The 26539-nt window shown below is 57.3% G+C and overlaps 1 protein-coding gene across 1 annotated transcript in view; it reads left to right on the forward strand.

Moving 5' to 3' along the window:
* LOC111150705 (calpain-8-like) overlaps window positions 1–19719 on the forward strand; it is a 33716-nt gene extending 13997 nt beyond the window's left edge. The window contains 14 exon segments of the mRNA XM_022508247.1: window positions 327–495; window positions 1289–1378; window positions 3098–3183; window positions 5084–5158; window positions 5728–5843; window positions 5846–5887; window positions 8133–8308; window positions 10970–10985; window positions 13246–13408; window positions 14183–14219; window positions 14845–14913; window positions 16847–16904; window positions 18935–18991; window positions 19694–19719. Coding sequence (XP_022363955.1) covers window positions 327–495; window positions 1289–1378; window positions 3098–3183; window positions 5084–5158; window positions 5728–5843; window positions 5846–5887; window positions 8133–8308; window positions 10970–10985; window positions 13246–13408; window positions 14183–14219; window positions 14845–14913; window positions 16847–16904; window positions 18935–18991; window positions 19694–19719 — 1180 coding nt within the window.
* The last annotated feature ends 6820 nt before the right edge of the window (window positions 19720–26539 follow it).

Below are 26539 nucleotides of genomic sequence, written 5' to 3' on the forward strand. Positions count from 1 at the left end.
TCCTACCCTGTCTTGCAACCCCATACCTTTCTAGTCCTCTTCCTGAAGCGAGCCCCTGGGGCACTCTCTACCCACGGCTGCCCAGGGTTCCAACCCCCAGGAACCCAGGAACCCAGGGTCCGTGCTGGGAAGGCTGCACTTGGCCCTGCAGGACTTGGAGGTGGGGAGGGGGGTGGCTTTGTGGGAGGTAGCCAGAGCTCCCTGTCAGCCCAAAGCAAAACTGGCAAAGGGCCCTCTCTTATCTTCCAGCCCACTCCACATCCTAGCACCAGCCCATGTGGGCCCCTCCTGTGCAGATGACACACATTTTCTTTCTTTCCCTGCAGGCTCAACGGTTCCTATGAGGCTCTCACTGGAGGGTCCACGGTGGAGGGCTTTGAGGATCTCACTGGAGGCATTTCTGAGTTTTATGACCTGAAGAAACCCCCAGCCCGCCTGTTTCAGATCATCCGGAAGGCCCTCCGCGCGGGGTCCCTGCTGGCCTGCTCCATTGACGTGAGTCTCCCTGCTCCCCACTGCATGGCAGGGAAGGGGCCAGAGCAGCATCTGGGGACAGAGGGGTCCCAGACCTTATTAGTGGGTAGGAAGTGGGTACATCGTGGGAGTCGCAGTCTGCAGTGCTAGGGAATGGCCTGAGAACAGAGACCTGACCCCTGGATCCCGCATCCCACCTTTGCTGCTCCTTCCCTGCTCAGCATTCGTGAAGCTTTAGGAAACAGATACATGGTGGGTGTGGGGGGGTACCCGATGGAGTTGGAGATCCCTGAGAAGAAGGGGAGCGGATCTGGAGCCAGGGTGCATGCTGGTGGTCTGGGCCCCGGGGCGGCATGGACACTGGAGCTGGTGTGTTGTCCCTGCCCCTGCCTGTCCCTGACCTGGTGGCCTTGGGCACGTAAACAGCACGTCTCTGCCAAATCTCAGTTCGAGGGTTTGCCTGGTGGGGAGACGATGTGGGGCCTAGAGAGGGGGCCTGCGGATGAGGAAGGGGGAGACACGGGAGAAGCAGTCTGGCCCAGAGCGGCCATCCTAGATAACTGGCCTTCTTCAAGCGACAGGGGGGCATTCGGGGACCTGAGGTGACGCCCCGGCGTCTGGTGGCATTTAAATCCTGTAAGTCATGCTCTGGCCCCCGAGCCACATAGCGCCTGCCTGGAGCTGCAGGCCTGTTCAGAGGTCACCAAGGTCACCATTGCACCTGCACCCCAGTGTCCCCCAGTGGCCAGCCCCGAAGGGGTCAGAGTCAGGGTCAGGGTCAGGGCCATCCTCTGTGGACTTCATCCCCAACCAGGTCTCCAGTGCAGCTGAAGCAGGAGCGGAGGCCACCACCTGCCAGAAACTGGTGAAGAGCCACGCCTACTCCATCACTGGGGTCCAAGAGGTAAAAGCTGGCGGGGAGGGGAGGGTAGCAGGTTGTGATACTGCACGCATCCAGGTCACCACAGAGAGCCTCCCGTCCGCCGAGGTCCCTCCCTGGCTGCCCAGGACGCCACCCGCGCATGGGTCCCTCTTGCTCATGGGCCCTTTGGACTCTTCCCCGCCGGGAGACAGATCCCGCGGCCTGTCTGTGCCCTAGCTCCCTGGGCTCCAGCGACATGCAGATGAGACGGGCTTGGGGTGGGAGGACGGTTTTGGAAGAGGTTGTAGAGATTGTTCGTTAGATTTTATATGTGGGTTAAGAGGTGCGTGTGCACAGGTAGAAACCCATAGGACCCCAAAGGGGATAAAGGCAGTGATGTCGGCTCCCCCAGGATGAGACCCAATGGGGAAAGAGCGGTGCTGCTCCTTCCTCTCCAACCCAAGCAGAAAGCATGCGCTGTGGTTTTCACGACGTTTATTTACTATATTCTGCCCACTTGGAAAAAGCGTTTGCAGTGACTTGCAGTGACGTGTGCAGACACAATCAAAACACGAAGCTGAAATCCACCAGACAATGCAGGCGAGAGACAGGGCTGCCCTTGAAAAATGAGCTTTGCTCTGGGCTTCCTGACAGCCAAGCAAAAAGGGAAATGAGACGGGATCTCAGTTTTTGTTGTGTATAAAAACCGCACGGGTGTTGTAATTCACAAACGCGCTCTTCTGTAAAGTCATTTCCCAAGCAGAGACTGAACACACGTGTGTAAGCGTGGGCGAGGGCATGACGGAGTACACGGAGGGGAGTAGGACACCCAACACCTGACATCCTTTGTGTGAGTGTGTGTGCGCGGAATGTGAACATGGGGGCTCTAGTGAGTGTTCAGCAAGTGGCTAGGGAAGGCAGTAAGTGTGAGCTTCCAGGTGTGTTTGCAGACACGCTGTCTGGGTGCCCATACCCCCTCCACCACATCCTGACCTCAGGTGACCTGTGCCCTCTGCGTCTAGAATTCCTGAGCTGTCCCAGAAAGGTAGCCATGGCACTGAGCTCCTGGGACGGCCACAGGGCTTCAGGGCGGTGATGGTGTGTTTGCAGAGTTTGGCCCCATGTGTGCTTCCTCCAGAGGGGGGGTCCCCAAACGCTGGCCACCCTGCTCTGTGTGATTATTGTCATTTCATCTGATGGGTTAAGAGCTCAGTGAGTCTTAGTCAACTACAAAATTTAAGTGCATGTTAAAGCAGACACGAACTTGTTTGTGAGCCAGACACATGGTTTGTGGAAAACAAACCAAATTGTGGAAAACAGAGCAGTTGGCCACGTCTGAAAAACATGCATTAAAACAAGGGTGTGGCTCTTTGGGGACATTTGGAAAGTGTAAGTCCTCAGGGAGCAGACGGGGGGGTGGTGGTAGACATGGGGTCGCAGGCTGTGGGGAGGACGCAGGGACGGGGGCAGATGTGGGGGCATGAGGCAGGTGCTGGGGCCTGGGGCTGGGGGTGGACATGGGGCGCGGAGGGGGGGTGGGCGTGGGACAGACGCGGGGGTGGGAGGAAGGTGTGGGGGCCTGGGGCAGGGTGTGGACGCGGGGAGTAAGGGGTGGACGTGGGGGATGCAGTGGGGGGTAGGCGCAGGGGTGTGGGGCAGATGCGAGAGGCAGTCACGAGGGCGTGGTGGGGGGGTGTGGATGCGGGGGTGCTGGGCAGGGGAGCCCAGCAGCTCAGATGCTTCCCCATGTGGACCTTGCAGGTGGATTTCCGGGGTCGTCCCGAGAAGCTGATCAGACTCCGGAACCCATGGGGCGAAGTGGAATGGACAGGGGCTTGGAGTGACGAGTAGGTTCTTGGTCCCCATCCTCACCCCGTGCTGTGGAAAGGCGGCTCACAAAACACAGTGCTTATGAGACCTGGGGCCCCGTGAGCACGGCCGCATTTTCGGAGCCCAGCAGCCGGGTCGGGAAGGAGAACTGGGCTCCTGCTCAGCAAAGCACGCTGCACGCAGCTGGAGTCTGCCTCTGGGTCTCTGCTTGGCCTTTGCAGGCTTGGCAGCTCTGTCTCTAGAATGTTTTCCTGTTTCCCACCTGCCACACAGTGGTGATTGCAAGGGAAGGCTGGACCTGTGAGATCCGGCGCCTCCCACTGCAGACCGTCTCTCAGATGTCTCTCAGACAAATGCCAAGCCCCCAGTGCCCAGTTGAGGAAGCAGGATCCGGCCCTAGGGGCCAGCTGGTGGCAGGCAGCGGCGGGCATCTGGGAGGGCTGCTCGCTCTTTCCTGACAAGGTCACGGGGGACCAGGCAGGCTCCCCTCACCCAGGCCTCCTGCCACTGAGGAAGCACCTGGGAAATGGGGGGTCCCTAAGCGCTCAGGAGCAGCCCTGTGCTGCCCGCCCTTGCCCGCCAAAATGGCAGGACATGGCCCATCACCGCACACTTCCCTTCAGGTGTGTGCCACAGAGAGAGGTAGGTCCCGAGGGCAATAGACGCTGATTCCGCTACCCACATTGGAGCAAAACCCGAAACCTCCTTTCTGCCAACTGCCCGGGAAGGGCGCCCCAGCTGAACGAAATCAACGCTCTGACTTTTGGCCATATCAGCTGACAGCTCTTTAGCAAGCTGCCCAGAGGGCTTCTGTGACCCCATCTCCTTCCCTGACACCCCCCCCGCCGCCCAGTCTCTGAGAGGCTGGGGCAGGTGCGAGGGGGGTAGTGTCGGTGGGCGAGGGCGGAACTCCAGCAGCTGGAGACACAGCTGGGACCATTTTTGTAGCAGCCGGTGGGGCAGGAGGATGCTGGGTCTGTGAGCCACAGCTCTAAGTCAGCCCAATGTCCAGTTAACTTAAACAATCTAAATTTTTCTTAGGCTCAAAACCCAATTGGGAGATTTGATTCAGATCCAGAATTCTCTAAGTTGTCCCTACTCTTTGTTTACAATAAGCACATTCTGAGATTTGGGTCTGATGGGTGAAAGTTTCCCTGAGCTGAAGGGGTCCTGGGTTCCCTCCTGTATGATCCCTGTGGTCCTGTGTGGCTGGACTTTCCTGGGGGAAGGCAGGGCTCGTGGTTTGCTGAAGGCATCCAGGGAAGGGACATTTTTATACCATTCGGTTCCTAGACGCTGCACACGTATTTCAGGAGACTGAGCTTGGTAAAGGTCAGGCAGGAGGCCGGAGACGTCATTTGAATATACGTCTATGACATATATGGCCATCGCCACGGAAAGGCCATAACAGGAGGCCTCACGGGTGACATGACTTCAGGAAAATTGCTGCCCGACTGGGCCTGATGGCTGTCGCTAGTGGCTCAGGAAACGGATGGTCCACCTATGCCCAGAGAGGGTCCAACTCCCCGAGGGTCCTCACCTGAGGGATGAGCCAGAATGACAACCAGCCCATGGACCAGGGGTGTATGCCTGACAGGCACCCTCATCCCTCTTCTCTTGGACCTGCAGCCCTGTCACGGAGTGTGGGAGTTTCAGCTAGAAATGAAGGTTCCCTGGCAGTGAAATTAAGGCAATGTCCCAGCTGCATGACTGCGGTCCATGTCGTCGGTCCGCATCCCTCCCGGGACATGTGTCCCCCTTCCCCACCACTGCCCACCTGCTAGGGTCTGGCTCATAACCATCTCGGCCCTCCGGGGGCTGTCTAGCTTCAGGAAACTGTGTGCTGCAGTGAACCTTTCACAAATGACCACCTTTGCTTCTCTTTTTTAAAGATTTGAATTTTACGATTTCTTCCAGTGCCCCAGAGTGGAATGACATAGACCCCAGGCAGAAGGCAGAGCTGGATAAGAAAGTGGAGGATGGCGAGTTCTGGTGAGCGTGGTCTGCAGGAAGTTGTCCTTCCCAGCGGCTTCACTCCCCCGGCAACCAGGGTTTCAGGAAGCCCATGTGGCTTCTGCTGGGGGTGTCCTTCTTCTCCCTCTTTACCCTTAGGTTGTCCGACCTCAGGGACTGCATGTGTCCCTGTCCCTGCTGCCCCGCCCCCCCCCCACGAGGCAGAGCACCAATCCCATCTCACCAAGTTGGGCTTAGCCACGTGACAGGGTGACTTCCTTTGTGGGTGAGCTAGGACAGATGACAGGGACGTCCCTTGAACATGACATGGTTTAAGGACATCTCTGCTGGGCAGACTTAAATTGGAGGACTTAAGTCTCTGCAGATTCCAAGGTGCCTGGCCCCGGTGGCAGGGGCCCATTTACTGTTCTGTCCCTCTGCCTGGTCGTTAGACGTGCGAGGGGCACTCTCTAATAAAACAGAGATGCCAACGGTAGCCAGGGACTTGGACAGTGGCCCCATAGACATGACAGGGTCAGAGCTGGTCCCTTGCTCTGTCATGGAACCTGCCCCGTGAACCCAGAGCCCTCTGATCCTTCTGTCCCCAGGATGTCATTTTTGGATTTCCTGGAGCAGTTCTCCCGGCTGGAGATCTGCAACTTCTCCCCAGCCTCCCTGAGTAGCGAGGAGCTGCACAAATGGGACCTGGTCCTGTTCAATGGCCGCTGATGCGGGGCTCTACCCCTGAGGGCCACACCAACTTCCCAGGTGAGGTGGATGGAGGGCTGCGGGGCCCCAAGTCCTTTTGGCCTGTCCTCCCTGGGCTGCGCAATGCCTCGGCCTGTTCACTGGCTCCTGGTGACTTGCAGGGGCCCAGCTTCTCCCTGGGCTTGGAGGCCAGGACGGCAGGGTGGACAATGGCTCTGCAGCCCCCAGCTGAGGCCGGAGCTCAGCCAACAGGGTTCTGTAGCTTCCACGTTTCCCCCACCTGCCCCAGCCCCCCAAGGACGCCTCATGCTCACCGTGCTCCTTTCTCACTCTTCTCCCAGTCCCTGCTGGACACGCATCCCCCTGAGATGCATGGACCCTGTGTTGCTCCAGTAGATCGCGCCATGCTAAGTCCGTGTGCCCTAGCTGAACCTGGAGGGTGGGGTAGAGTGGCCTGAGCTTGGGGGTCCGGGATGGCCACTCCTTCCTCCTATGGGAGTCACTGGAGCTCCACCCCAGGAGGATATCTGGCAACCCCTCCCTCTGCCCTAACTGGGGGGCCCTCGTCTCACTGTGGGTGGGAGCCCTCCCCGGTTCCCTGGACATCACTGACGCATCCGACATAGGCTCCTCTCGGGTTGAGTCAGCCAAGGCAGCCGGAAGAAGATGCTGAAAAACCGACCCACCTCCCGAAGGAGAAATGAAGGAAAGCAAAGCCTGCTCCCTCTGCCCCCCAGCCCCCCAGCCCACCCAGCCTCCCCCTCCGGGCTCTGACGCTGATCATTGCAGGGCTGCGCTCTGAGTCATAATAAAATCCCAGGTTCGTGCAGGCTGGGTCCCGACCACCGTGTGTTTCTTCTTCACTCCCCACCCCGCCCCCGTCCAGCCCAGAGCGCCGCACCTGGAGCAGCTTGGTCCACCAGCTGCAGGGCCCTGGGAGGCTCGTTTCCCTCTGCGGCGCTCTGTTGCTTGGTTGGCAGGATGCAGGGTTAACGCCCACCGTGCAAGACGCTGTGTAAACCCGTGGTGTTCTAGAAGTGTAGGGCATTATTTTTGTAGCTCATTCTCTTCCTCCAGTTCTGTTAAGGAGTAAACAAAAAAATGTAGGAATTGCCATGACGTTGCATTTGGAAGAAATTAAAATATGTTCGCCATTAGCGAGCGCTTAGAAAACGGGTAGGAAATGGGCCCGGATTGCTTTGGCAGCGCGGAGCCATCGGGGGCGCCCCTGAGGTATCCGCCCCGAATCACCATCTCAACCCCATCGGCACAGTCACCTAGTCACCTAGCTGTCTGGAAGGGACCGACTGTGCCTGCCCTTTCATAATGATGTTCTGCACGTCCACCTGGGAAGCTGCAGGGACTTGACCTTGCAGTCCGCCCTTGTGCCCCAGACAGACAGTCTGGACGTGAAGGTTCTGGTGGAGAGGTGGGATTGAATAGAAAACGTTCTGGTTAAGTCCGTGGTTCTTGGTCTCCTGTGCATGCCTTGTTATCTCATCGAGTTGGTCCCTCATTTAGGGGATGTGAGGACCACCCCCACAGGCTGTCCTCCCCTGGGGCACATCAGTATTCAAAACCACTGAGGCCCGTCTTCTTCATTTACACACTGCCGCCCGACCGTGTGCCCTCCCATGACCCGCTGGACCTCTCTGTGCCTCAGAATGTGTAGTCGCTGTTTTGAAAGGGTTTTAAAAAGTTCTCTTTGAAGGGAAGCCATCTTTTAGAGTACCCATTGGTGGTGTGGCTTGTGTTCTTTTTAATTATCTCTCATGCATATTCAGTGACTTACCAGGGAGGGATGGTGTTTCAATGCTTCAGCCATCTGGCTGAGGGGCAGAGGGTCAGCCCCCACAGCTGGAGGGGACAGATGCCCACTAGACCAGTTGTCTCCAGAGCCTGTGAGCAGAGGCCTCCTGGGACGTGACTCCCCCCACACCTCGAGATATTCCTTCCTGAGAGGGGCTCATCTTCATGGGCCAGGAGCTTAGAACTGGAAGACTTGGGGGTCACTCGTGAGCATCCCAGGGCAGCCCTGGGCCATCAGACCCCGAGTATTCCCAGTCAGATGGCGCCGTGCAAAGTTTCCGGATGCCTCGGGATGCGTCTGCCAGTGTGTGGGAGGGGAGGGGGGAAGGGAAGGAGGGCGTGCTCGCCATGCTGTGAGGAAAACTTGCCCAGGCCCACTTACTGCCAGCTGCGCCCTCTCTGGGGTGACCAAAGCTCTTCCCTTGTGTTCTTTCCCACCTCCTCACCCCCCCCCAAGGGGGAAACCACCCCCCAGCGACCTCCCAGAGACCTCCAGCCACTTATTGGACCAATCCCCAGTTCGGAATCCATCTGGCCTAGGTGGATGACAGCCAGGAGGGGGGCATCGACGCACCCCACTGCATGGTGCTGCTGGGTCTGATGCAGAAGAATTGTCGGTGCCGGAAGAGGATAGGACAGGGCACGCTCAGCATCCGCTACGCTGTCTACAAGGTACTTGGAGCTGGGTCATTCTTTATTGCACATTGGATGTCTTTGGTTGGACACTGTTGGCCAGGAATCAGGGTGCATCTTTCCTGTCATTTGAATGGTCCTCATCAAGCACTCTTCTTGCCCCCCAGAATGCCTCTCCCATTGGCCTTCCGGAGATCTGAATTCCAGTATTAGATAATCATTCCTAGGGCTCACATTTCTGCTCTTAATATTCAGACGTGAAATTCCTTGAACTCTGCCTGTCATCAAGGGCTCAGGTTACTGCAGTCTTTAGACTTCCCAAGTCTAGGCTTCTCAGGGGACAGGAGCCAAGAAAGGCGGGGGGGGGGGGGCACAAGGCATTTGAAAGTGGAAGGGAGGCTGGAGATGGGAGGCTGTAGACTCTCCTTTCCTCCCAAGCTGGGCGACCTTGAGACAGGCAGGCATGGCTGGGGTGAGGGAGCCACACAGCCACCTTCGGTCCGGGTGCCTCTGGCTTGGGGACCACGGCCCTGTCCAGGCTGCAGTGCACCTCACAGATGTGTTGAAGCAAGGCCTTTGGGGCTCGACAAGCCCAGCCAGGAACAAATCACAATCTACTTTTTATACTGCCAAAGACTCCTTGTAACAAATTCCGGAGGGATTCATGGTGGCTGTCGTTAGGTAATTTTGTGAAGAATGCATTTCTTGAGAAAGATACAAATTTTATATATATATATTTTTTTTTAATTTATTTTTTTAATTTTATTTTTTATAAACATATATTTTTATCCCCAGGGGTACAGGTCTGTGAATCGCCAGGTTTACACACTTCACAGCACTCACCATAGCACATACCCTCCCCAATGTCCATAACCTCAACCCCCCCCCCCACCCCCCCCCCCCATCAACCCTCAGTTTGTTTTGTGAGATTAAGAGTCACTTATGGTTTGTCTCCCTCCCAATCCCATCTTGTTTCATTTACTCTTCTCCTACCCCCTTAACCCCCCATGTTGCATCTCCTCTCCCTCATATCAAGGAGATCATATGATAGTTGTCTTTCTCCGATTGACTTATTTCGCTAAGCATGATACCCTCTAGTTCCATCCACGTCGTTGCAAATGGCAAGATTTCATTTCTTTTGATGGCTGCATAGTATTCCATTGTGTATATATACCACATCTTCTTTATCCATTCATCTGTTGATGGACATGTAGGTTCAGAAAGATACAATTTTAATCAGGAAGAACAAGAACCAGCTGGAGGCCCAACACCTCCGTATACATTAATGCATGATGAAGAAGTGTTGTGATAAGAAGCCAGTTGCCAAGCTCGTACCCCCTGCGGCCCCTTTCTTCCCTCCACCTTGGAATTTACAGTTTTAGAGTTCAGGATGTGGTACGTGCGTCTCTCATGGTGGAAGAAGGCATGTTGAAACCTAATCCTGGCTTGATGGTGGCAGAAAGAATTTCAAATAAATACGCTCACTTCTCTCCCAGCTTGGCACTTCTACCCCACCTAGAGCCTGATGTCCCCAGACCAGATCCTGCTCACAGGGATGAACCCCGGGAAGGCACCCTGCATGCATTCAAGAGCGTCCACCTGGAATCATGTGGGGCACCTGGGGCTGTAGGGGGCACCTGGGGTCATAGGGAGCACATGGGGTTGTAGGAAACACCTATTTGTAAGGGGGCATCTGGGGTCATAGGGGGCACCTGGGGTCATACGGAGTACCTGGGGTTGTAGGGAGAACCTGGGGTCATAGGGGGCAATTGGAGTTGTAGGGAGCACCTAGGTTGTAGGAAACTCCTGGTCATAGGGGAAGTCACCTGGGGCCATAGAGGCAGCTGGCGTTGTAGGGGACACCTGGGGTCATAGGGAGCACCTGGCGTCATAGGAGGCACCTGGGGTTGCAGGAAACACATGGTCATAAGGGGGCACCTGGGGTCATAGGGGACATCTGGGGCTGTAGGGGGCATCTGGGGTCATAGGGGGCACCTGGGTTGTAGGAAGCACCTGGGGTTGTAGGGGGCATGTGGGGTCATAGGGAAAACCTGGGATCATATGGGCCCTGGGGTCATAGGGGACAGACATGTGGGGTCACAGGGAGCTTCTGGGGCCATAGGGGGCACCTGGGGTTGTAGGAAGCACCTAGTCGTAGGGGGGCACCTGGGGCTGTAAGGAGCACGTGGGGTTGCAGGGGCACTGTTCTGTGACCCTTATAACTTACTACTAAGGCTCCGTGTCCGCAATCTGGACACCTGTGTAGTTCACCAATTGGGGAGCAACCCTGATGCCCCAAGGCTGAAGAGCCCCGCCTGTCTGCCCGCTCCCTGTCGCCTGTCATTTTCCTGCTGTGACCACAGGCTCAGGCCAGGCAGGCTTTTCGCTGGGGCTTGGGATCCTGAATTTCTTTCCACGGGCCTCGCCGTTCTGGGTCTGGGTGCCGGCGTGCAGGTCTGGGAGCTGTTAGCTCTCATCAAGCTCCAGCTCATCGCTCCTGAACATGTGGGGTCCTGACCAATCACATGCCTAGAAAATAAAAAATCCAGCCCCTCCCCCTTCAAACTTCCAAAGTAAAGTGATCTCAGTCGGCCTCGAGTTCACCCAGGACAGTCTGTCTGCAGGATGTGGGGAGGGTCGCATGGCATGGAGGGCGAGACTCGCTGTCGAGGATGACGGCTCTTTCCTTCTGCTCCGCAGGTCCCCAAAGAGGTATGTGAGCGCTGACTGGGGCGCCTTCCTTTGGGAAGATGTGGCTTGGCGGCCTCAGAGGGAAGCGGGTTCTCCTACACACTCTGGTGGGCCAGTGACCCTGGCAGGTGGCAGAGATGATGCTGGGTCCCACCCCACTGGCGCCCCCCCGGCGGGGGGCAGTGGTGACCTTTGCCCCATGTGCCTGGTGGAGGGCATGCCCCTGGGTCCTCTAGCCACAGGAACAAATGTCCTGATCTCTGATAAGAAAACGAAGCACCAACTTTATCTGATTGGCTCTGGGCCTTTCCATGTTTCCTCAGTGACACAGCATCGTGTCACACTTAATATCCGGGGTTTCCTGCTGACACTCCCCTGGCTCCCCTATCCCTGGCTGGTAGAAGGGAGAGCCCCCACAGGCAGTGCCTCTGGGCAGGGGAGGAGGCCTGGCCCGTGGGAGCCAGTCTCCCCAGGAGCCCCTCCGTGGCTGCACCCTGCACCCCTCTGGATATGGAGGCTGCATCCCAGATGTTTCACTGCAGAATCTCGGGGGTGATTCCGGCCTGCAGCCGAGGTTGGGAACCACGGTTCCATGGTGGGCCCCCTCTGGGGTTGACTGTGCTAATGACGTGGGGGTGTGCCTTTCCCGTGGCATCGTACCCCCCACTTCGCTGGTCCTCATGCTCCACCAGCTCTGTGGCATGTGACGAGGGGGCCCACATTCTCAGGACCCTGTCGGTGCTGCGGGCCACCTGCCTGCTGGCTCCCGGACTCACGTTACATGTTATGAGATCACGCGGAGGTAGTATGGGTTAGAAAATCTTCCAAATCCGTGTCAAGTCTGGGGTGGTGGTTCCCATCAGAAACGTCCCCTTCGCGTGTGAGGGGAAGGTCACACACAGGCACAGTGGGTTTCCCGGGGTCCTTCACGCATCACCGTGGGTCCCGTGAGCTGTCGCAGGCTTGTGAAAGCTGCTGTGAAAGCTGCTGGCCCAGCCCCAGAGTTCCTGGTGCTGTGGGACTGGGGCGGGCACTTCTAACATGTCCTCCAGGATGCGCAGGCCAGCCCTCGACCCACACTGAGGGCCACCTGCTTTTGACCCTGCCCAACCCCACACTGTTGCTGGGCCCTTGCCCTTGTGGTGTCCCTGGAAGGAAGGATGGAGGGATCCCTCTTGTCTCAGTGTCCTCCAGTTCCATGCTGGGCCCCCAAACAGGGCTCTCTAGTGTGCCTGCGCCCCACCCCCGCCCCTGTAACTGGGAGAGCCCCTTTCCTGACGCACTCTGAGAGAGTGCACTTCCCTACTTCAGCTCCATGAGTACCTGCCCCTAGGGACCCCTATTTCCCCCCTTGCTGTTTCAGGGATGGCGAGAATGACACGTAGCTCTTGGCTCCATAGTTTCGTTGCTCCATAACACCTAGCCCTTGGCCGGGCCCCTGCTGGCCACCCTTCTAGCATTCTCCCACCCAGAACATGGAAGTTTGCGGGGCGGGGGGGCGGGGGAGGTGGAATCCCAAGTGTGGAGGCTGCCCTTGGACCCGGGTCAGCAGGAGCTGACTGGAGACCCCCCATGGAGTCCTGACCCAGGGTGCTGGGGGCACGTGGCCCCGCTTTCCTCCCCTGCTTAGCAGATCTGTGATCCGAAGCGGGTCTGTTGACTGTGGCTGGATGCCGTCCCCTCCGGGGTGGGTGTTCCAGGTCACCCAGAAGTCACAGCCCTGCAGCTTCTTGGCACAGGCCCTCCAACACAGGTGGCTTGAGGAAGCCACGGGAGGGTTAATCACTGTAATGACAGCCTGGGCACCCTGCTGTCACTAATTAGCCCATGTCACACACCAGCCCCTCCCCCTACCAAACACAGAGGTCACAGGGCTCATCCTTCCTCCTCGGAAAGCCGGAGCTGGGGGCTCAGGGCTGCCTGGTTACCGCCGCAGAGAAGTGTCTGTGGGATTGATAGTGGGGGGTTGGTGAGGGCAGATTCCCGGCGAGGAGCACCATGAGAGTCCAAGACCCTGCTCCGAGTTCCCTTTGCTTAACCCAGGAGGGGGCAAAGGGGCCGCCGCTGCGGCATCAGGAGGTAGGTGCCCCACATGGGGCCTGACACCAGAAGTGCCCAAATACCCCTGCCGCTAGATACAGGCATGTTCTCAGCAGACCCCGGGGCCTCCTGGGGCTTCACCCAGCATTAAAAATCAGCCACCCCCAAAGCAGAGCGTAAGACTGCACTCGAGCCATTGTCGCCCATGATTCCGAGGGACACTGACTCTGCTCTGCTTTGCTCAGCTTCAGAACCGCACGACACGCCCCTGGGCCAGAACCTCTTCCTGGGCCGCCAGCCCTCTGCGTGCTGCAGCGGCCATGCCAGCCCGTGGGAGGTGTCTGCCCCCGGGGGAGTACAGGACGGAGACTTCTGCCTAAGGGTGTTCTCGCGGAAGGCCGCGGCCCTGTGCACGCCCTGTCCCTCCGCGGTGCTGTCTGGGCTGAGGGTCCAAGTGGGGAGGCAACGCGTGGCCTGGAAGGTTCAGGGCCTGGGTCAGAGCTGCCGCGTCCCAGACAGGATCTGTAAACTCCCCGTTCCCACGGGTCTTCTGCTCAGTGTCCCCTTCCTGCCCCCGCGGGTCTGTGGGACCCCAGGCTGTTTGCTTCCAACTGTTCAATGCTGGGCAGAGGGTCTCCCTCCAGTAGGGACGGCCCCTGGGCCCAGTGAGTGGGGTCCAGAGAGGGGGGCCACTTCTTCTGCACACATGATAAACCCATGCACACACGCGTGCACATGCCACACCCATGCATACCCCCCCCACCGCACACCTACATATACATGCACATCATACCACACACCCTGTGCGTGTTTGCACACACAACCTGGGGGCTTGCTGGCTCATTGTCCAGAGGCCGTGTCTATAGGGATTCCCAGAACTGGGTCCCCCAGTGGTGAGAGAGAATCCCTCAGAGTGTGGCCACCAAGGCGAACATTTCAGGTTCTATGAAGGGGGCAGCTCTTGACTGGTGACAAATCCCTGTTGGAGGGGGGTTGCTGGGGGTTGGGAGGGAAGGGAGGGATAAGGGTCAGGATTCAGTCTGTGTGGTTTGGTGCCAGTAGTGACTGAGGGTCTTGGGTGGGAAGCCAATGCTTCGGAAAAGTGAAATGCTTCCTGGAAGAACTTGATCATCTGTACTGTTTATTTACCGTATTTGTTTTTCTCCTTTCTTTGTGCTCCAGGGAGATGGGGGATGTGGTGGCTGGAAAACCACATGAGGTATGAGATCTCTCAGAACAGATGCTCTGGCACTGTGGTGTACCAGGCCTTTGGGACTTTGACCCCTATCAGCTGGCGTTTGCTTCTGGAAGAGACGCCACGGAGCAGACCCCTCATTCAACCACAGACTGAGGGAGGGTCCTGGGAGCCTGGGCAGAATCTGCTGCGTGGCTCCTCCCGTGTCCAACCTCCGTCTTCTGGCTCTGACTTCTGCTGCATCTGCTAGGCTGTGACCCAATTACTTTAAATCCTGTGGCTATTTGAGAGTCTGAGGAACACTAAGAAAACACGCGTCAGCACTACTCAGCATGTTCATGTGGTTTCTGGGGTTCACAGTCTCCCGGAGGGTCTCTGGGGTGTCTCTGGAGTGGCCCCCAGGCCAGGACAGTGATTCTCTGCTGTCAGTTCTGTCCTTCTCTGAAGCAATTCCAGGTTGAAGCTGGAAACTCAGGGCTGGTGGGATCGCCTCCCCACATCAGAGAGGGAAGGCCGCCCCCCACCCCAGGGAGCCAACGCCGGCAGGGGTGGGTGTGTGCGATAGGAACAGGGAGTGATGGACGAGAAATCCTCATTCTCCCAGTGACCCAGTGATCCCCTGCTAACTCTGCTTTGTGCTTCCTGCCAGCTGCACCCCAGCAAGGTGCACCAGGAGGACGGCCAGCTCGGGAGCCTTCTGGGGAAGCCTGCGGGGAAGGTGAGTGGGGCCACCACAACCTCCCCCACGGGCAGGAGGTGGCGAAGACCTCGGGCTGCTTCAACCTCTGTCCCCTGGCATCTCCTTGGGCACGAAGGGCGAGCGGCGTCCTCCTGTCTTAGCTCTGGTCTCTCTCTGCACTGTGGGGACAACGATGGTCCCAAGGTTGCGTCTCTTGCTGCATTGACGGACTCTTGAGAAAGCAGGAAATCCAGGAGCAGGGTGGTGAGACATCCCTCAATCAATACGCTTCTGAGGTGGGAGAAGGCAGCTCCCTCACGCCGGCTGCCGCTCGCCTGCCCTCAACTGCAGGCTTCAGGGCGGTCTGGTGCCAGCAGTGCTTGGGCACATGGTGCCCCTGCCCCTGTCAGCCCCGTGCTGTGTGAGGACTTGGGTTTATCACAGTTCCAGGCCTGTGGGGGCCACATGTAAGTAGAGCATGTGCACTGCTCTCTGGAGGGTACTGGGTTGTACCCCAGGGCCTTGGCTCGTGTCTCAGCTCCGGCTGCTACACGGAGCACTGTGGATGGACCTCTAAACTGCAGGCCTGAACATCCCAGCTCTGGTGCAAGGGGTCTGGTTCTGGGCTGAGCCCCTTCCTGGCAGCAGACAGCCTCCCCATGTGCCCTCCTGGTGCAGAGAGGGGTGAGGGGGCTCTGAGGCCCCTTTGCAAGGGCACTGATCCCACCATGGGAGCTCCACTCTCACTTGGGGCCTGGTCACCTCCCGCTGACGCCCCTCCTGAGACCATCACGCTGGGCTCAGGCTCCCACACAGGGATTTGAAGGCACAATTGTTCGGTCCTTAACAGAAGAGGAAAAACAATACTGTCCACTCTGGGGAAGTTCGGGGTGGAAAATGGAATCGAAGAAAGCATGTCAGGTTCCTTTTGCAGGAAATGAAACTGCACACCCAGTTCTTTCCTATTGAAGGAGCTCCTGCAAAAATGAGTCAGTTTCTGTCTTATTTGATGCTCAAACCAGTGTTTTCACTAACGAGCCTGTTGCCTTGGCTGCCGAGGGTCATGTTTTATTGAGAACATCAAGTACAACGAACAAAGAGCCTGTCTCCGTGTCCGCCGTCAGGCACCTGTCCCCCCTCCCCTGCCCTGTGGGCTCCTCGCTGTGGTTTAGCAGACGGCCACACGTGGCCTCCAGAAGGCCAGGCCAAGGTCTGAACACAGGCTCTTTCCCACGGGCAAGGGGGCAGCTTGCTTGGTCCGGATGCTGTGCAGAGGGTCCTGAGGTCTTCATGTGGGCGCCCAGGGGGCTCTGCAGAGCCCTCCCCTTGTTGCTCCCGGGGGCCTGCCAGGGATCGGGTGGTGAGGCCACTGGTACAAAGGATGAAAACACAGGTCACAGGGGAAGAGACACGGTTGACATCACACGGTCACTTGGAACCAGACACCAGCCCCGTGCCCTTCTCTGCACCTCGTGTGTCTTGCCCGAGGTCTGTCCCCATCTGAGGGTTAAATGGCGAACCTTCCCTCTGGCACGCTCGAGAAATCTTCCTCAACACCCCCACGCCCAGTTTGGGGGGCTCCCACCTGAGATGCCGAGGGGAGGAGCGGGTGTTTTCGGCAGGACCGTGTTAGCTTGGCGGCTGTGAACCTGCAGGAATCACATCACATGGGATGACATGTTCACCGTGCATGTGTATGGTGTTCACAAGTTTACAAAACCACAGGTCCTTGCTCCATGAAGGAGGCCACGTGATTCTGAGGATGTGAGGACCCTGGGCAGCAGGCATGTGGCTCCTGGTCCCGCCCATCACCACATTCTCACCAGGCCATGGGGAAGCCCAGGGAAGCTAAGAACTAGAGTTTCTAAAGATGCCCCAGGGCCCTTGCACATGCTGTCTGGTCCACATCAGCCTCACACCCTGGAAATTTGCCAGGATCTGGCATGACTCGCTTTTGGGTTCCTCTTTCTAGGATTCTGAGATCGGTGCCCATGAGCTCAGGATGCTTCTGAATGAGGCCTTTTCCAAAGGTAAGTTCTTCCTTGGCGCTTTCCAGAAAATTCGTGGGAGCCTGAGTAATGCCAAGTAGGGGCAAGGGGGGCGAGGGCGTCAGGAGTTCAGTGGGTGCAGATGTAGAGGAGAAGGGGCCTGTGAACTCTGGCCCTGGGGGCCTGAGGGTGTCCAGCAGGGATGCGGGGGGTAGGGCTGATGCTGCAAGAAGGTGTTGGGGGGTTCTTTGGAGGAAAAGCCGGGCAGAGGGTCACTCGACCAGTGGCATCGCCCCACAAAAGTACCAGGTTGATGCTGTGGGACAGTGCACATTGGAGCCATAGCTCTGACTCCCAGGGCCTGGCTTCTTGTCTGGCCCAGGATGGGGATGGATGGGAAGAGGGTGGGGACTAGGATGGGGATTGGGGTGGGGACGGGGACTGGGATGACAGTGGAGGCTGGGACGGGGATTGGGGTGGGGACGGGGACTGGGGTGGGGACAAGGGCAGGGATGCAGATAGGACTGGGACTGGAATGAGGGTAGGGATTGGGAGACAGATGGGGATGAGGACTGGGGTGAGGGTGGGGATGGGGACAGGGATGGGGACAGGGATGGGGATGGGATGGGGACAGGGACTGGGGTAAGGGTGGGGATGGGGACATGGGCGAGGACAGGCTGCTGGAGGCTTCCCACTGGTGGAACGAGGGCCGGGACTGGGTTGAGATTCAGGATGCAAGAAGGAGGCAGCTTGGGCCCTGGAGAGTCGTCAGGCTGGGGTTGAGCACAGCGTGGGCCCTGGCCCACTGGTCTCTGCTCTCTGCTCTCTGCTCCAGCCCTCTGCTGAGAAGGGGTGAGAGACGAGGGGATGGCTGCAGGGTCTTTGGCTCCCAGATGTGGTCCGGGTGAGATGGAGGCCAGCTCCAAGTGGAGTGAGCGAGGAGTGTGTCAGCACTGTCCTTGGACGGCCTGCCTTTAGACCCCGGCTCTGCCCCTGCTGCTCGCAAATTATCGAGCCTGTCTGGGCCTCCATGTCCCCGTGTACAAAATGGGGATGCTGGTAGTCCCGACCACGTGAGAGCATTCTGAGGACGAGGTGTGGGGGCTTGCCCCTACAGAATTAGCGGTCCTCTAGGAGCGTACCGGGTACCAAGTGCTTTGCTCAGAAGTCATGTTATCCCATCAGCTTGATGGACGTATCCTTTGCATGTTGCAGAATTTTTCCTTTCCCTGATTTAATGACTCCTGGACTTTTCCCGCAAGAGGGAGGGAGATGATGAGCAGGGCCCCCTGCGCTGGTGGAGCTGGTGGCTGCAAGTGCTGCCCTCGCAGTAAGGAACTGGTTATCCCCATTTCACAGGTGAGGGGGCTCCCCTCTCCCCTCCTCCATCCCTTCCCTCCCCCTCCACCTCTGGTCTGTCTCCTGCAGCAACGTGGTCCCCCCCACAGCCACCACCACCAGTTTAGACTTACCACAGGTGATAAAACCCATTTGTCCTCTCTGGCCCAGTTTAACCCTGATTTACAATGAAGGATGTGTAAGAGTGTTTGGAAGGGATGGGGGAGGCTAGAACATTCTAGGTGGAAGGAACAGCAAAAGCAAAGGGCCAGAGGGAGAATGTCTTAGTGTCTGTTTGGAGGTCATGTGCAGAGCCCATGTCAGCTCCCAGGAGGGCTGTGTGTGCTTCTGCCACCTCGGGCTGTGGATGCACGTGAAGGCATCCTGTTCTGGGAGGGGTCTCCTCACTGGGTGTGGGGGTGGTCCTAGCGGGAAAAGGCAGGGCCGCTACAGAGTAAGGGGAGGGAGTAGCTCACCCACCAAGTGGTGACAGCAATCTGTCCACAGCTCCCGCCTCCCCCGGCCCCATGGAAAGAATGAAGTTCTAGAGCCTCGGAGGGTGGAGATGATGAGCTTGTCCCCTGGGACAGAGGGATGCCACATGGAGCTTTCCAGAGTCCCTACAGCCACGTGGGGGTTGTGGGGCCAGGGAAGGGGGCTTGTGGCGGGATGCTGGACAGAGGCAGCTCTCTGCAGTCCTGAAGTCTAATTTCCTTCCTTCTCTGGAGTTCTAGAACTATTCAGGCTGATGGACGAGGACCAGAGCAGCGTGGTCTGGCTCTCCCTGGCTGAGATAGGTGGCTGGGGTTCTGGGGAACGGCTTGCTGATGAGACTTGGATCCTGGATTGTCACAGGTGCCGAGTGGGGCTCGCTCAGTGACCTGTGTTATTTCCACGTGGCTCTAGCGTGCCTTCTCGGGTGGCAACTGTGGGGAGAAATGGGATTGTCCCATGGTCTTCCCAACACATACATCCCTTATTATCTTGAAGATAAAGCTACACCTTCATCTCAGATCATGTTGGGATGCCATTCCTCGCTGATCGGAATGGAAATATGGGTGGTGGGTGCGATTCAACGGCTGACTTCCAGGAACGGATGTCTTAGATGAATGCAGAGAAGGTGATCCAAACCCAGCAGGAATGTTGGTGACCTATTTCCAATGATGTGGGGGAGGTCTTCCTGAAGGTGTACCGGCAGGTACCCGGACCTCAGTGTCGACCCTGACATTGTGTGTATACACACACACACACACATGCTAGTGCACTGATGCACACGCACACACCTGTTGGTGGAAGCCCCTCTTGAGTCTGAGCCTTTCCTAAGCCACCTGCTGAGAGGGCTCATGGAGTTGGGACTGAGTTAAGGGCTCCCAGGTGCTCAGGGGAGCATGGAGTCATCACAGGTCACACCACACCAGGCAGGAAGGTGTCTCTGGCACAGTCGTGCCAGCTCCCAGAGGAACACGGAGCTCATCCGGGGGTTCTTCTTTTGCAGTGGCTATGCTGCCTGTTGGTCTGACCCGGGTGTGTGGACATTGGCGGCAGTCCACACCAGCCCTCCTGCTGCCTTTCACCCCTTCTGCACAATTCCACAAGCGAGGAGCCCCGGATGTCAGTCATTGGTTGTTCTCACCCTCCTGGCCCGTCCGTGTCCCTGGAGGTCCTGGCCTGTCCCACCTGCACAGTCACGTGTAAGCCGACCCCGGAGCCCAGTGGAGGGAGCGAAGTCAAATAAAGTCTGGTCCCAATGGTTCTTGCTTTTCTCTGGCGATGTGCAACGTGGGGGAGGGCCCTGCTTCTCATGCTTTAGGAGAGAAATTTTGGGAAAAGATGGGCTGGAGCCGCTGAGGTCGAAGGTGGGGGGGATCTCTTGGAGGAGGAGCTGTGGGTGGGGAGACCTCTGGGGTCCTCCGGGATGGAGGAGGGACGTGGGTGGGCTGCTTTCTGCCCTTTTGAGGAAGGAAGACTGGGCCTCTCTTCAGCACTTGTGGCCCAAGAAGTCAGCGTCTGCTGAGTGGACGGCAGATCCTCCTGTGGGGATTCTTGCCCCACAAATAGGGAAACCGCTGTTCAGGCTGGTTTCCTTCCCCATGGGACATGAGGATCCTCGTGGCTGGTGAGAAAGTAGACCCCAAGCCAGAGTCCTAATGGGCTGGTGGGGCAGACCTGGCTCTCCCAGGTGGCCTTGGGAAGGGGGAATGAGGTGCTCGGCCTGCTGGGGCAGATGCCACAGACGGGGGGTTATTCCCACCCGGACGCCAGGCGGCCGAGATCCCGGTGCAGGTGGCCAGGCTCTGGGGATGCCCATCAGTGCAGGAAGAGCTGCCAGGTGGGGTCTGCTGTTGCCAGCGCCTTGTCCGCAGAGCCCAGTATGGACCCGGGAGCGGACTCATGAGGGGCTCACCCGGTAGGCTGGAGACTCTCTCAGTCAACGCCGACTTCCAAGCCACAGCAAAGTGTCAGGCACTTCCACGCCTTGGAGGCCCAGTGGCCAACACTGCCATGGATATCAGTCTTCGTGGGCTTGCCGTCTGGTTGAGGGAAGCAGACAAGAAGCAGAAGCAAACGAGTGAGTGAGACGGCGCATTGGCGAAGAGAAATAAAGCAAGGGGAGGGGAGAACATATAGGAGCCACCTGGGGGGTGGGGAGGGCTCTGTTCAGGTGGAAAGGCCCCTCTGCCCAGTCAGTGACTTCCCCAGGCCTCAGCTTCCTTGTTGGAGGGAGCAGGTGAGGGGGTGCTTTTTTTCCAGCTCTCCGACTCCAGCGGTCTGTGTTTGGGGAATGAAAGTGCCTGGAAGCAGCTCCCAGATTGCGTGGGTGGTCACCCTGGGCCACGTGGGCGGGCCAGTCTCAGAGCACGCATGCTTGCATCCCTTCCGGGGGGGGGTTCACGTCCTCACCCCTGTTTGGCCTTCCCTCTCCAGCCCACGAAGGCACAAAATTAACAGCAATAACAGCTCCTGGTGCTGAGTTTTTCTAAATGCCGGGATTTCTGTGAAATGTGTCATGTGTCACTTCATCAATCCCTCCCGCTCTGCCACTCGTGCTTGTGGCCTTGGGCCACCTGGTCATCACTTACCTTTCTGTCCCTAAATGTTCTCACTTGAAAATGGGGATAATTATCGGACTGACCTCATAGGGTTGTGATCGGCATGAAATGAGCTGACTGACGTGTTCAGACAGCGCGCAGCAAAGGCTCCGTTGCCGTCTGGCTGTTCACACTGCACGCGCCGCTGCTGAGGCAGTGAGGTTCCGCGACAGGAGGGCAGTCTCAGCTCCGGCTGCTGCACCGAGCACCGGGGATGAGCTTGTAAACAACAGACACTGATTTCTCCCAGATCCAGGGGCTGGAAGTCTGAGGTCCGATGCAGAGGGGCTGGTCCTGGGCTGAGACCCTTCCGGGAGGCAGACAGCCTTCCCGTGTGCCCTCCTGGTGCAGAAAGGGGAGAGGGGCCTCTGGGGCCCCTTTGCAAGGGCACTGATCCCACCGCAGGAGGTGCACCCTCACTTGGGGCCTGGTCACTTCCTACTGATGCCCCCTCCTGAGACCATGGCACTGGGCTCATGCTCCCACATAGGGATTCAGACACACACGTTCAGGCCATCACAGTGGCCAGGGCAGAGCGCGAGCCCGTGTCTGTCTGCTCATGTGCACGGTCCGTGCCCCACACTCCTGGGACGGTTCTCGCTAGCCTGGTCCCCCATGCAGGGTCCTGGCCCCAGAGGTCCGCTCCCCTGTCCCCTTCCCTGAGGGGGTTTCCGGAGGTTCTTTGAGACTCTTGAGTTGGGAGGAAAGCAGTTGACGTGTTAATGAATGGATTTCCCAGGGAACCAAAGGGCAGAGGATGAAGCCCCCCCGGGAGGAGGCCCTCCTCAGCCGCATCCTGTGAGACATCACAGGGATGGAGGCCGAGCGGCCCAGCGGTGGCCTCTGTCTCCGATGCCCTCAGGCTCCCGGTACCTGCCTCGGCCAGGGACGGTAGGCGTGTCTGCAACGAGTGTGCCCACGATGCTTGATCTGCGGGACTGATGACGTCTGCCGGTGAGAGAATCAGTGCGAACGGGAAAGTCAACCAGAGCCAATTCTTTCCAGAGTGCAGTGTCATTAATTTAAAATGATTTATTTAGTAAAATGGTAAGATTGAGGCTAATGTTATCTCCCCGAAAGACAAACCTATTTGTTGTTTGCTGCCTTGCAGTGAAGGAGTGAGTCTGGCCAGTCCTGCGGGCAGACCCATGGGCCATCTGCAGGGAGGCCTCCCTCGCGCCCGGTGTCCACAGCTTCCCTCCTGCGGACAAGCCCCCCGTGGCCAGGTGTCCTGTTCTCCACATGGCAGGTGACACCCCTGAGGCTGGATGGGGACCGTGGACATTGGACGGAAGAAGAAAAGGCTGGCTCCGTGGGAGAGCTTGAGCGTCTTACCATCAGACCAGGCAGAGATTTCTATCTCATCCCAACCTTGGTCCACTGGGCCCAGCAGCGCCTGCCTCGTGCCACCGTGAGGAAGTTGGGGACAAAGTTTTGCCCTCAGAGCCAAGACGGTGCTCCTTGTCTGCATACCCTGTTTTCTCTCTTTCTCTATTGCTTCTGCTTTTAACTCCTGCCCCCTGGTCTTGTGTGTGTCCTGCGGCTATGAACTCATCTCTGGAATGGAGTGGGGAATAGAATTTATTTCTGTAGTAGTGGTCACAGGGAGGTGACCATTGCAGTGTCAAGCATTTTTGGGCATCCCTCTCTCTCTCCCTGATGGGACCCCGTTGTCTGTGTCCCACTCTGGCAGCGGGGAGGGCCACCCCGGGGGCTGGCCAGCTTCGGAGGGCTGCCAGGAAGGGGGCAGGAGGAGCAGTGAGTGGAGTCTGGGGGGGGCCAAGGTCTGAGCCAGTTCAGTGGTCAGAGAGCCAGGTGGCCAGGGAGTGGGTGGAACGGGCAGAGCCGGGGAGTGGCGGGCGGGTGGGCAGGTGAGGCCGGTGGCTGGGGATCAGGAGGTCAGAGTGGGTGGTGCGTGTTCTAGAGTGGACGAGCTCACTAGAAGGTGGAGGAGTCAAAAGAGGGGGCCCAGGCAGGACCCTAATTGTTAATTACAGGCCAGGGCAGAGAAGGGGTGTCTGTGCCCTGGGACCTCAGCTGAGCCCAGGGATATCACCAGTGCTGTGGGCTCAGCTGAGGTTCATCAAGCACCCTCAACAGGGACTGCGGCCAAGCACAAATAATAAGAGTGGGTGGGGGGCACCCTGCTGGCTCAGTCAGTGGGACGTGCGACTCTCGATATCAAGGTCACGAGTGGGGTGCAGAGACAATGTAAATAGACAAATCAATAATTCTAAAAGATGATAAGAGTTCCTAGGCATCTCTGGGAAGCATGACAGTTGGGCCCTGTCCCCTCAAGCACGTGGCAGCTCCAACCCATTGGGTTTCAGCACACCTGGCAGAGAAGCCGAGAGCCTTCCTGCCCAAGACAGAAGCTAGTGTCTGAATGGAGAGAGGGTTCTCTCTCTGGACAGAAGTTTAGTTTTCTCAAACCTGATAAAAATGTAGTGTTAGAAGCAGCACAGATAGAGAACATTTGGACAAAATTCCAGAAAAAGTCAGGACGTTTGTTGAGTAAAAACCCAGGCTCAGGGTTGGACGGATGTGGAAACCCCACCGAGCCTCAGTGTCCTCACCTGTGAAACGGGAGCGTGGGCTCTTGCTGGGCTGTGAAGGGAGACCTGCGGCATGGCGCGTGTCTGACTCCAGGCTTAGGGACAAGGGCCCAGCACATGACCTCCATGTTAGCTCTTCTATTTCAGGTGAAAGTCCCGTTCAGAAAATCAGGGAAGTGTGCCTTCCTTACAAGCGCGTGTACTTCCCACGCATTCCCGACACTGGTGGCTCCCTTAGGTGTGGAAACATCTCTTACACTGGCTCCTTTCTCGCAGCCTGAGATCCCAAAAGAGGCCAGATCACTGAAGGATCCAGCTTCCGAGAGCACCATCAGAAGCAAAATGTAAAATGTTTTGAAGTAAATTTTATTACGTTAAAAAATTTCATGGGACTAGAGACTCTTTACACCAAATTCATCAAGTAGGATCACTATAAACAAGGTGAGTTAGACAAAAATCTGTCTATCCAGTGCACCTAGTGGGGTTAAGCTTCCGACTCTTGATGTTGGCTTGGGTCATGATCTCAGGGTCATGGGATTGAGCCCCAAGTCCGGCTCCATGCTCAGCGATGAGTCTGCTAGAGATTCTCTCTCTCTCTGACCCTCTCCCCACACTCTCTAAAAATAAATAAATCTTTTAAAAAAATCTATTTCTTTATTTCCTCACACCTAAGGAGATTTATAAAATACAACCTGTTTGGGCTACAGGAGCCCATGCCCTGGCATGGTATTAAATGTCACATTAAGGGGTCTGGGCTGCGGTGTGGGTTGCTGAGATCAGGGCAGGATGCTTCATGGAGGGCTTTTTGTGTGAGTTATTTTGCGTGGGGACAGGACCTGCAGACAGGAAAGGGGCATCAGGGACCTTGGGTGTGATGCTGGTGTTGGGAAAGTGACCTCATCCAGGCCCTAGGCTTTTCCAGAAAAGCCCTGTCTGGGGACAGGGAGGTGAGGGTCCAGGGAATGGGATGCCTGAGCCTGGCCCGGGGGGAGCAGAAGAGAGCTTGGGGTCCTTCCTTCGCGGGAGACCCTGGAGAGCACAGGCAACAGCCCAGCTGTGTCACTGAGTGACACAGTGGAGTGTCCTGGGAAAGCCGCCCCCCACTGCCGTCTGGGCAGTGGTCTTGGGAAGGAGGAGACCCCGGCATCTCAAGGCGACGTATTTACTCACCAGTTGTCGGTCTGATTTCCAGCTTCCAGATTTTTAAGTTTTTTTTTTTTTTTTTTTTTCCTAAAAAATATCTCCCTGAAGGCAGGGGTATATGAGCAATCTCTGTACTTTCACCTAATTTTTCCGTGCACCTAAAACTGCTCTGAAAAAATTAAATCTTAATTAAAAAAAAAAATGGAGTTCAGTGGAAAAGAACAGTAGCCCCCACGATGGGGCAGAAAAGGGAAAAATCCCCTGCTGAACTTTCAGCGGGTTTAGGGAAGAAGGAGGCTGGGTGCCTTCATCCCTTCTGCCACCGTTGCTGGAAATCCGCCTTCACCTACTGTCCAAGTCAGTGAGTGACTTGGTTAGATTAGGAAACTGCTCATTTCCCAAGGTCTTCATGTTATAACCCCAAAAAAGCTGGTGGTGCATTTTCTTCTGATATTTAAATCTGTTATATTTTCTTACCCGTGATGTTTTACTTGTGCTCGCTCTCTCAGCAGGGGTCTCTGGAGCTCTGTCTCCTTGTCCGCATCCCCGGTGCACCTTGCTTGTCTCCAGGATGGGACTCTGGGTCTGACTTTGGTTCTGTTTTGAGCTCAGTGCTAGGATGCTGCCGTTGGTGGTCGTGCTCAAGGGCTGGGTGTGACTTGTGCACAATTGCCTTCTGTTTCTGGGGATTTTTCTCTCTAGGAATGAAGCCGACTCAACGCTGCTCTCAGAGGTGGTGGCACCTCGGGTGGGGGCTGTTGGCCTCGAGTGGTCCCGTGGATGGCGTCCAATGGGCACCGAGCGCTTGACTCCTGCGGAGAAGGAACCCCGTCAGTGGGCTTGTGCCACATGGACATGACAGTCGCTCATGCCCAGACACCTGCTTTCTGGACGTGTCTCTGCCTCTAGCAGCCGTCTCCCCCATGTCTGTAGCACCATACGTACGTGACAGTCACTCACGGGCAGACCTGTTCATGCAGCACTTGTCAAAGTTCTTTAAAAATACAATTGCTCTTCAGTTATTTCTCACAAGCCCCTCCTGAGGGAGATGTTGTCTATGCCTCAAGGTTTCAAGGACTGGAGTTGTGGCGCTGCCGCGTGGGTCCCCACACTCCAAAGCCACAGATGGGAACTCTGGCTGCCACGCCAGGGCTGCCCACTGGCTCAGGGTGTTCTGTTTGTTCTGGAAACTTCCTCTGCAGGAGCTGTTTCCAATTCAAATGGGAGATTCGCAGGCTCAGAGGGACCATGGAAGCAAGGGACACTCACTGTGCCAGGACCCTCGGAGCTCGGGGGCAGAAGGACCTTGTGTCTGTCAACAGTGACTCCCCTAAGGACACTCCCGGGATGTCCCCGGGGCCACTGTTCTCATTGGACAGTCACTGAGGTTGGGCAGTCCAGCACTCCAGGGCCAGTTGGGATCATGGGTTGAAGGTGGGAAGCAGAGACTGCAGCCCTGTGAGTGCAGGCCCCAGGGTGGGGGGTCTGCAAGGAGGAGGCAGCTGTCATCTCCCCAGGCACAGAGGCTCAACCTCTCCGTGGGGACAGAGAA

This window comes from Enhydra lutris, unplaced genomic scaffold (assembly GCF_002288905.1).
Source record: "Enhydra lutris kenyoni isolate GAN:26980312 unplaced genomic scaffold, ASM228890v2 scaffoldscaffold24, whole genome shotgun sequence".
NCBI classification, from domain to species: domain Eukaryota; kingdom Metazoa; phylum Chordata; class Mammalia; order Carnivora; family Mustelidae; genus Enhydra; species Enhydra lutris.